This window comes from Salarias fasciatus, chromosome 8 (genome assembly GCF_902148845.1).
Source record: "Salarias fasciatus chromosome 8, fSalaFa1.1, whole genome shotgun sequence".
NCBI classification, from domain to species: domain Eukaryota; kingdom Metazoa; phylum Chordata; class Actinopteri; order Blenniiformes; family Blenniidae; genus Salarias; species Salarias fasciatus.
In genome coordinates, this window is record NC_043752.1 from 3,715,534 (window position 1) to 3,726,497 (window position 10,964).

At 43.7% G+C, this 10,964-nt stretch overlaps 2 protein-coding genes across 2 annotated transcripts; one reads left to right on the forward strand and one right to left on the reverse strand.

Moving 5' to 3' along the window:
• The first annotated feature begins 2,521 nt into the window (after positions 1-2,521).
• On the forward strand, positions 2,522-4,981 carry LOC115392847 (ankyrin repeat domain-containing protein 22-like). Its single transcript, XM_030097470.1, has 6 exons — positions 2,522-2,595; positions 3,871-4,062; positions 4,134-4,241; positions 4,315-4,392; positions 4,598-4,696; positions 4,787-4,981. Exons 1-6 carry the CDS (start codon positions 2,575-2,577, stop codon positions 4,862-4,864), a joined length of 576 nt encoding a protein of 191 aa, XP_029953330.1. The 5' UTR covers positions 2,522-2,574; the 3' UTR covers positions 4,865-4,981.
• Positions 4,982-5,789: 808 nt separating this feature from the next.
• Positions 5,790-10,071, reverse strand: LOC115392848 (putative lysosomal acid lipase/cholesteryl ester hydrolase). Its single transcript, XM_030097472.1, is given in 12 exon segments — positions 5,790-6,059; positions 6,208-6,314; positions 6,579-6,642; positions 6,644-6,652; positions 6,743-6,814; positions 6,888-7,034; positions 7,254-7,390; positions 7,474-7,583; positions 7,668-7,866; positions 8,834-8,945; positions 9,586-9,714; positions 10,008-10,071. Coding segments are annotated over 11 exon segments (1,206 nt in total). The 5' UTR covers positions 9,712-9,714; positions 10,008-10,071; the 3' UTR covers positions 5,790-5,936.
• Between the last annotated feature and the right edge of the window lie 893 nt (positions 10,072-10,964).

The window sequence follows — 10,964 nt, forward strand, 5'->3', positions numbered from 1 at the left end:
CGCAGCACCACTGCCTCCAAAGAGAAGTACAAAAGATGAAGATGACTCACTTTGACACATATTACGAAAATCAAACAAAGCGATAATACCTATTGAATTTGGTAGACGTGATACAAAACAGTGCAAAACGCTGGAAACAAGAGAACAAAAACCAGCAAAAAATTATCTCCAGCAGAAAGAAATTGAGATCTCAGACATAGTCAGCAAAAATACAAAAGGTATTTTTATATAACTGTAAGAGTACCTATCCTTACTATCTTCTCCATACCAAAACTAAAACTAACTAAACCTTCTCATTAATAAAACCTTTTTCTCAACCCTTATTAGAGAACTGGCCTTAAATCTGACCCTGCATTAGTACAAAGACTGTTTTTGCACACTGCTCATAAAGGCTAGTGAAACAACAATATTAAAGCAGATCTCCAGGCTGAGCGCTTTTAATTCACTATGTCTGAAGAGCTGCTCATGAAGAGGCTCAACACAGCACTGCTGCTAATAAAGAAAGACGGGATTGAAAACAAAATGGCATTGGTTCTTTTGTCCAGTGATCCAAGTGCAGACAAGATGTGCTTTCAGACATAAAAAATACCTAAAAGCAGACATGCCTTGCAAAGAGAACTATCACAGATGAGAGAATCAATTTACAAACCACAGATTTTCCAAAGCTGTATCTTCATCACAGCCAAGACAGAGACCGAGGGGCTCCACTGTATGCTCAGTCACTGCCTAAAGACTGGAATAAAGGCAGCACAACAGCTTTTCACCCGTTAAGTGAATCTGAATGAACATTGCTGGTTGTAACAACAGCTGCACAAATGTTACCCCTTTACCCAATGCCTCGCCCTCCACCTTGGTGCTGTGCATGTCAGTTTTAAGAGGAATGCTGCCAGCACTGCAAGGGGTATTCATGTAAATGAAGGGCGGTCACCACCGAGGGACAGGGAGTGACCAGGAGGAATTAACAGATCTTACATGTTTTACCTGTCCTGATACGAAACTCTGTTCTCGAGGCCCGGCTAATGCGAAAAACATAGACAGGCAAGAATGAAGCACTAACTAGAATAAAACAGGAGTGAAAACATGGAATCAAAAATAAAAATGGGCACAATATAAGATGAGTACGGGGCACCAAAGTTTAACAGCATCGCTCCTCAGAAATGCTCCAACTGCAGAGAGAAGGAGGAAGGTCAGAGGTTCCAACCAACACATCCTTCTATAAAGGACCCCTCCAAGCTAAACAAGATCTAGTTAGTACACCTCACATGCAGCTCAAAAGCCCCACAACCACATTCCTATCAGACTAGAGCCAACTCAAAGAAGAATATCCTGACTAACAGCCATCATACAGTGACTGAAATAGTTGTTAAAAAAAAGCATCATTGCTTCCTGCCTTGAAGGGAAGAAAGGTGAATTGTTCTGGATTATTGTTGAGGTATGGAAATCTGGATGAAGGAGTGCAGGACAAAATATGTGCACCATATGCTTGTCTTCAGCAAAAACATTTGGCCAATCTAATAACATTCATCTCTAACATGTGCTCCAGTGACAACATGATAGAAATATTCAAGCAAATCATCAGAGTGACACTAACAACTCACTTATATTCTTCTTTGAACACTTTTGGAGTCATTTGTTTTATTGTGATCATTTAAAGAGGCTTAAATGAAGTCTGGGCAGCCTGAGGGCAAATCTTTGCAGATTTTGTCTGAGACGCCATAAAGGAGTGAACTCAGTGCAGAGGAGATGGAGGCATGGAGAAGGTTTTCAGTGTCAGCCAGTGTGGGTGGTTTTAGCTGAGGGGCCACACATACACACACATATACAGCCTGATTTCAAGTGAACTCAACCAGTAAAATAATACCGTGATAACCTTTAGAATGAAACTTTATACATTTTGTTGTTGTGACAGAGGATGCACGGTGAAAATGTCTATTTCACAAAACCAATTACTACCAGAAATGACTCAACTCTCAATATAAAGACATCTTAATTCTTCGGTTTTGTGGCGAACTGCAGCAAAATTTCCAGAAAAACCATCTCCTATTGCTGTTGCATTATGCATGTTTTTACAAACTCACACTGACAGCACTGTCTGGAGGTCTTGTCTCATGTTCACGACTATTGCTAAATTTGTATTAAAAAACAAAACAAACATGTTTTCAAGTAAATGTTAGTGGGCTTGGTGGTTGGCCAGATTGGAACCTCTTACGTGCAAGTTTTGGCCCACGGGCCTTATGTTTGACACCCCTGATTTAGAGAGTTTGAAACAAACAAACAAACAAACAACAAACAACAAACAAACAAACAGCATTTTGCACATGTAGGGTTACACTAATTGCTAAAAAAAAAAAAAAAAAAAAAAGAACAATGAAAAATATACCTAAAAGAGGCAATTATTTAAGCTTACTGACCTGATAAAGAAGGTTCTGGGTGAAATAAATAATCAGGAAGCTTCAGGGGAAAGCAGCCTGCCGTCTCTTCCGATGCAAATCGATTTTATGGTGAAATCCGCAGGAGGAAGTAACGATCCAGGTGTGACGGCGCGGTCACGTGTCCAGGTGTGTCGGAACCGACATGGGTCTCGTGTACTCCGAGGTGAGCGGCTCCTTTCTTCTCTTTCTTCTTTCTCTCGTGAGGTTTTCAGGCGGAGGGAAACAGATGTTCTGACTGACAACACGTTTACAAATCCGCACAAGTTTCAGTTCTGCTGGGTTTGTTTAAAAAAAGAACTTTAAAACTCATGACGTTCCGTCGTTTTTCCTGGTTACATCTGACAGACACACACTGCACAACATTACACCGTGCGAGAGAGGTGTGTTAAAAATGAAACCCAGTATCTACCGAAGCGTTATGGTGATAAAACTAAAATAGTCTGCTTTTCTGAATTAACGAGATAATTACCTAATTATTCATTACGAGATGAAAGTGTCATTAATGTAGAAAATCGCCGTTTTTTTTTTATAATTTATAATTTTCTCGTAATTGCGACATAGTGATGTCGTTAATTTATAAAAACAGCTGGTTTTTAATCATCGTTTTATCACGTCCTTCGGTAAATATCACATCTGATTCTTCTATATCTCACTGACAGTCAACACACAAAGCAAAAACATTTATAACAGCAAAACATTACACAACACACAACCTACACGACATGACACTGTGCAAATGTACACATTAAGCAAAAACTTTACATAGCAAACACCAGTCCAGGCGTCTGTGGGTTAGAATAGAGTAAAACTGCATAGAAATACTTTCCTAATCTCAGGGGAATTCCTGAAGTTATGGACTCACTGACAGTGAACACATCTCCGTTTTAGAAATTACATTGTTTCCTTCCACTTTTATGCTCTTGATTGTTAACTCCAGTTCATAAAGACAGATCCTGTCTCCGTCACTCTGCTTCTGTTGTGTCTCAGTAACATCAATGTCCTGGAATTTGGTGCCAATTCATTATCTTAACCTGTCGTCTTTCCAGTTCTGGAACGAATTACCATTTTGCACATCAGAGTGCTTCACTGTCTGCTTTTGAATCTGCTCTGAAGACACATTTTCACTTGTTGGCTTTAAACTCAGCAGAACACTGAGCTCTTGAGTTTGTTTTAGGTTTTTATTGTCATGCGCAGAGCTTTGTTTTCAGCTGTGGACAGCTTCAAAAGGCCGTTGTAGTAAAGTTGAGTTATATTGAATATTGCCAGCGAACATGACGCAACTCTGCGGTTCATATCGGTTCAGTCACAGTGGCGTTGGTTGTCATGCACAGGCATGTTTTTGTGTTCTATCGCCAGAACCTGGTTCTCATAAGTCCTCCCACCTCTTCATGCAGTTATTGCTTTATTTTGACCTTGTGCCCGTCTCCTCACGCCCCAGCCGACCTGCCAGGCGGCGTACGACGGAGACGTCCAGCGGTTGTACCAGCTGCTGAAAGAGGACCCGTCTCAGATCGATGTCCAGGAGGAGCATAACGGAGACACGCCTCTCATCGCTGCCTGTCGCCGTGGCAACCTGAGGACGGTCAAATACCTGCTGGAGAACAAGGCCGACATCCACCGAGCCAATAAGGTGCCTCCGATCGGTGATGTCGTCACACGGCTGCCACTGAGATCAATAACTGTCTTCTGCCCCACCTGTAGAAAAACAGGACGTGTGTCCACTATGTCGCCCGGAAGACTTTCTCTGTGCTCGACTACCTGATGATCGCGATCCTGATGCCCGTCCTGCTGCTGGGATACTTCATCATGGTAACCATGACTGCCGTCTTCTCAGCCAATCAGCAGCCCCGATGAGGCTGACCTGACGTTGTGTGTGTTGCAGCTGCAGAAGCAGCGCGAGAACGCGGCCCTGATGGAGGTTCTGCTCAACGCCAGCGCAAACGTCAACGCCGTGGATAAGGCGAGTCGACACGGTTCACACTGAGTCCAGGTCCCAGATCAGGATCTGGATGCAGCTTTAGTTCATTTAAGGCTCATGGCTCAAAGCTCCGCCTCCTCAGATCGACACTGCGGTGTTTCAGTGAGTTGGGCCCTGATGTACGCCGTTCTAACCCCTGACCGTAACCTGTTTTTTTTTTTTTTTCTTCTTTTTTCTTTTGGTGCAGCAAGGAAACACGCCGCTTCACTACGCCTGCCAGAGAAAGAAGCACCGTCTGGTTCCTGTTTTGCTGAGATTTAAAGCCAAAACCAGCCTCAAAAACAAAGTATGTGAAACAAAAAGAGAACAGCACTCCACAGCTTAACGTGCAACATCAGCCACAATCGCAGGTTCAAGACCCGGTCTGCTCTTTCAGGACGGAGAAACTCCGATGGCCATCGCCAAAAGACTGCGGTTCAACAAGATCATCGCCATGCTGAGGAAGAGATACTGAGAGACGGGGAGGGGACAGATGGGGGCCGTTATAGATTAGACCAGGGATGGATGGGATGACGGAAGGGGAGGGGACATTACAGAGGACAGACAGGGACAGGAGGCAATAAAGAGACGGGGAAAGATTGTCAGTGTTAAAGAGGACATAAGATATGATGTTGTTACAGAGGACGGGGGGGGGGGGCATGTTACAGGGGACAGATGAGGATACATGATGTTACAGAGGACAGATGGTGGGCTTCATGGACAGGGGTGTTAAGATGACAGATGGGACCTAAGATGGTGTTTACAGAAGACACTAGGATGTTATGGAGGACAGACAGTGGGGTTTTTCTGAGGACAGACATTGAGACATGATTGTGCTGCAGAGGACAGACAGGGACAGATGATTGTATCAGTCAAGAGACACGGAAAGAGTGCCAGTGTTATAGAGGACAGACGAGGATACATGATGTTACAGAGGACAGATGTGGAATAGAAAGATGTTACAGAGGACACAGAAGACATAAGGATGTTGTGGAGGACAGACGTTGAGACATATGATTGTGCTGCAGAGGACAGACGGGATGACGTAGAGGACATGGACATGAACAGAGGACGATCTCGTCTTGTCCCAGCCACACCAACAGCCACCAGCACTTCCTGTTGATCAGCCGTTCAGCTTGACTCATCTGCTGCTCAGTGATGCTAAGCTAACCATCTGCCACATTCCATCTGCTTCGAATCACAAGAACAGAAATTAGCTTAATAAGAGTGTTATGAACGTCATTATGAAACATTTCAATTACGCCAATAAAGCAAATTCAAGCACACTGTGGTTTGTTTTAGCTCCTTGCTAATGTCTCTTTAGCTCCAGACCTACTTATGAATATTACTTTTTACGATTAAAACATTTTTTTAATGCCACCATTCACTTCTGTTTGGATTTCACAATGAGAGCTCTGTGTAAAAAGAAAACGGACTCAAGGTTTAAAAAACTGTGTTAGTTTTAATGTGGTGGTTTAAACACTGAAGTATTTGTAAAGTAAACATGTGAAAAGTTTAGAGGTTGAAAAAGAGATGCGACAGGTGATCTAACGACGCGCCTCCAGCAGCCTCAGGATGTCGGGAAACATCTGCTGAGGAGCGTCCAGACCCCAGATGAAGTCCAGGTGGTCCCAGTGTTCGATGTGTCGATGGTAGACCAGGTCTGGCACCTGCACACAAACACCGTTTACCTCTCAGTCTCGCCTCGACTCCGCCCGTCCTCCGCCTGCTTCCATCAGCTCAAACACCCTCAACCACTCAGTCCTGCTGCAGCTCCTGGACTGTACACCAGGTGGCGCTGTGCTCTCTGTGACTCACCTGAGTGAGCAGGATGGCTATGTCTTTAGGGTCCGCCAGCGTGTCCTGCCCCCCTGAGAACAGGGCGGTGGGAACCTTCATGTTCTGGACGTGGTACTCAGGCGGGGGTAGACTGAGCAGAGGACAGAGAGACAACAGAGACAGGTGAAGACACTGCATCATGTCAGTTATCATGGGAACCTTAAATGCTAACACAGTGAAAATCACTTGAAGGATGCACAAGAGGGGGAGGTCAGTCAGCTTGGAAATTAAAACAGAAGGTCATCTGAGGACAAGATGCCGACACCTGACCTGAGGTCTCTGACCCCCGATCCTTTCGCTCTGTTAACTGACCTCCTGGGATGTGGCCTCTCATCCCCGACCCTGCAGTCTCACCTGGTTGTAGTGCTTCATGTTTCCAGCAGGTCCAAAGTCGAAGGCCATGAGTTTTCCCGCTGTGAATGGCCTGAAACAACACAGACCCGGTGAACTGATTCAGACATTCTTCCCGTTTGGATAAAAGCTGCCAGGCAGAAGGTGCTGGTAGATATGTCACCTGGGACCAATGGACCATGTTCTGGACGGACGTCCCCGCAGGACAGTGAGTGGTGTAGACTGGAGTCCGACTCTGGAACAGACACGTGTGTGTTGGAAGATAGCCACAGACTGTGATCTTCAGAATCAGAAAAAGAAAAACTAACCGCGTTGAGGTTTTTCTCATCGAAGCCACAGATGACAAAGAAGATGTTCACACACAGTTCATCGAGCAGCGTCTTCCCACACACGTGTTCCGCAAGCCACTCGATCATGTGACTTTGAGGGAGGAAGTCCCGTTTACCGAACAAATCCTGCAGGGAGTGAAGAATGAGCGACCACAGCGAGTCAGCACAAGATGAAACAGAGTGCAAAGGACAGAACTCACTAAAAACTTCAGCATGGGTCTAGATATGGGACTGATTAGATCACTGGTCATGTAACCGATTAGATCATTGATCACGTGACGGATGAGATCATGGTTTGGTCATGTGACCTGTCAGTCGGTGTTGGCTCATGTGATAGGATGTTACCCAGATGATGTTTTCTGGCAGGATGGCCAATTTGGTCATGGCGCTGCTGGTGAAGGCCACCGTTGCGACTGGAGCCAACCCAATGAACATTTTGATCTTACTGGCGAGCTCTGGCAGCGTGGAGAACGCTATGAATGCTGGGAAACAGGTAGAAGTAGGATAAATACTCGATAGGAACCACGTGGTCATGAGGTTTTGAAAGAGCAGAGCTTTGTGTTACCAATCGTGGTTCCCTGAGAGTGTCCCACGTAGAAGATCTGCTCCTCGCCGGTCATTTTCAACACGTAGTCCACAACAGCCGGAAGGTCCTTGAAAGCCAGCTCGTCATGGCTGCAGCCAACCACAGAGCCTCTTCGTCATCAGTATCACCACCATCACTGTCCGACTGTGACTGAGTTGCTCTTTGCTGATTACCTGAATTTCCAGAAGTCGTCCTGCTCCGGGTTCAGACTCCGGTGCTTCCTGGACCAGGTGTTCCCCCGGCTGTTTCCAATCCACACGTCGTAGCCGGCGTCTGCCAGCACGTAGCCCAGGCCGGTTTCTGGAGGGTTGGTGATGAAGTTGCTGCCTGCAGCCAGCAGGCCGTGCTGCAAGAAAACCGCCGGCTTCGGACCTGCAGAAGCAGAACCAGTAACTGTAAGAGGGAAGCGTCCCAGGTTCTCCATAGAACAGGAAGTTAGAGCGGTCAGGGAATGGATGGTGTCACTTTGACCTCCAGTACCACTGAGGAACCTGGGAGTTATTTTGACCAAGACTTCTTCATCAAAGTCAGCAGGATTGTTTTCTTTCATCTCTATGTCTCTAAAATCAGGAATATGCTGACTCACAGTGACACTGACAATTTAAACCCAAGCATTTCTTACTTATAGACCAGACTCATGTGATTATAAGTGTGTAAAAATAACCTTTTAAAAATTCCAATGGATTCAAAATGCTGAAGTGAAAGTACTGACAGGAACTAGCAAGAGGGCTCGTATCACACCTCTTCATTAGCTTCCTGTGAAATCTAAAATATGGTTTCAACTTCTTCTTTTCACTTATAAAGCTCTCAACAGCCAGGCTCCATCATATCTTAGATGTTTCTCCCATAATATCCCAGGGGAACGCTTGGTTCTCAGAGTGCTGCTTTATTTGAGGATCCTAGGTTTTCAAAAGTAGCTATCAGGAACCAGCTCCCAGTTTCATTTGGGAGCCGCGCACAGTCTTGAGGCTTAAGACTTTGTATTTAAGCAAGCTGACAGTTAAGGCTGGTTCAAGTCCCCTTAGACCACCTTTCTGGAGAAGCTGCTATAGGTTTAGATTCTTTTCCTTTATTCTTTTATGCATCATAACAGAGTCATAGCAGCAAGAAACAGGTAAGCTCAGCAATACAGAAAATAAATCACATTACAATTACAGTGCATACTTTTCCCAATCGCACTGATAAATTTGGCACACACACTTCCTCACAGATACACACATATTGTCAAAGCGAAACAAATGTTCTCAATGATACACACACATCTGAACAGAAATACAAACATGGTCAGGGTCACATAAACGTTGCCACACAAACATCCATAAGAGATGTCCTCACATACCTGCGGTGCGTTTGAGTCCACTGGGAATTCTGTTGATGGTCAGAATGTAGCCATCCTCTGTTTCCACCTCATGTTCCTCTGCTGGGTAACCCCACCTCCTGATGATCTCTGACTACACGCACAGACAAACAACAATCTGGAAACTGTCTATTCAAATATGTGAACTGCTCCTTTACGTCTCTGAATGGCTGCTTTCAAGATGTGAATTCTTGCTTTGTATTTGTGACCTATAAGTGGGCAGCTTTGGCTCAGCTGGTAAAGTGGGTCGTCTTTCAATCACAATGTTTCAGGTTCATTTCCAGATCCCCTTTTTCCATACCACCAAAAGTGCCCTTGAGCAAGGCTCTTAACTCCAGTTTACACTCAACGGATGGATTGAGCATCACACATGTGATTGGGTGCATGTGAGCAAGACCGTAAAGTGCTTTAGGAAATGGAAAAGTGGAATAAATTCATAATTAAATGTGGAACTATTCCTCTATATCTGTGCCCTGCTCTTTTAAAAAGTTCTTACAGTGAGGAACAGTTACATAAATCCTAAAACATTGTATCGCCCCTTGGTGGTTAGTTGCAGTACTGAAAATAGTTGAAGAAATTTGAGATTTGGGATGAAAACTTATAACAAAAGTTATTATTATATTACTTACGGTTTCATATTAACTATATTTTATTCTTCAAGAGCATTTGTCCCTCACACAGAAAAAAAAGTGTCAATTGCAGAAAAGCAGAGCCTTTTGAACCCCAGGACTCACTATGTTCATGTGCACTTCAGGGTCCTCCTGGTGCCGTGGGTCATCGTAGTGTCGGTTTCTGAAAACATCTGGACTGCTGTGCCCGAGAGCCGACAGAACCAACACACACACTGACACGCACAACATCGTCTGAGACACACACCCAACACACACAGACCGTATTTGTTCATTAGCTGGGTGACTGTTAGCTCAGATTACATTCAGTAAATCATGTGTCACGTTGAATTTTCCCCATTTTCGCTCTTGTTTTTGACCCTTTTCCATCAGAGAACACCATGTGACAATTTACAGCCTTTGTTGTTGCTGTTACATTGTAACAACAGCACTACAAAAGCGGCATTAAAAGTCCTAGACGTGAACCCACCGGCCGGTAACACAGCCGGTAAGGAACCGGTAATAACAGTCAGGTCAGAAACACTCACCTGCTCTCCTCTTCCTCTGCCTCTTCCTCTTCTGATCAGCGTCCAAACTCCAGGGCAGCTGACAGATCACGTGACGTCAGAGGGCGGGCCTTCAACTGATTGGTTGGAACAGCACTCCCCGAGCAAATCGATTAATTTTATAATGAAATCAACCTTTCTTTAACTTTAAGTAACACACGAATTGTGAAAAGTATTTCTATTTGACTCTATTCTAGCACATCAACACCACACAGAGAAACTCAAATCACTAAAATACATTTCAAAACTGTTTCAAGCGATGACAGAAAAGTTGATCTGATACGTGATCAAACCATGGCTGGTATCACAACACTGTCAATATGACCTGATGTGTGACACATCAACTTTTGGGGTGTGTGAAATTATAACTGTAAATGTTTAGTTCCTTTAAAAAAAAATATGAGTCGACATCATTGTACATTCCTGAATGTTTGTTGTCCAAAGTGTAAGTTAATAATCAACCAACAGGTTCAATGTATATGTAACATACACAGGATATAGGTCAACATTTCAGGCGTGTGCAACATTATTATTATCACATAATTATTGGGAGGAAGAGGAACAGGATTTCCTTACATTTTGATTTTTTTTAATAATTTGATTTCAATTTTATGATTTGATTGATAGTAATTCTTACCATAAATGTCATTATAATCTTTTGTCAGTTTGCATTATAATTGGTGCAGAAATTTCAAGTTGAAACTTTTTGACTTTGCCTTGTTTGAGCACAAGTTTACATAGACGAATAACTAAAGGACAAGAACAGGCTTAAAAATACAAGCCACATTAACATTTTAATGATAAACAGGGTGTAAAAACAGAGAAATGTTGCACTGGAATCTGGGTATTTTACAGATGATTGTTTTATTTCTAGAGCTGAATCCACCTTTATTTACCTTCTGAAATATAATCAGCTACAAAAGGTTGAAATATCAATAT

Coding starts and splice junctions, on each gene's coding strand:
- LOC115392847 (XM_030097470.1), top strand. CDS start 2,575: ATGGGTCTCGTGTACTCCGAG. Junction 2,596..3,870: donor TGGGTCTCGTGTACTCCGAG/GTGAGCGGCTCC, acceptor CTCACGCCCCAG/CCGACCTGCCAGGCGGCGTA. Junction 4,697..4,786: donor AAACCAGCCTCAAAAACAAA/GTATGTGAAACA, acceptor CTGCTCTTTCAG/GACGGAGAAACTCCGATGGC.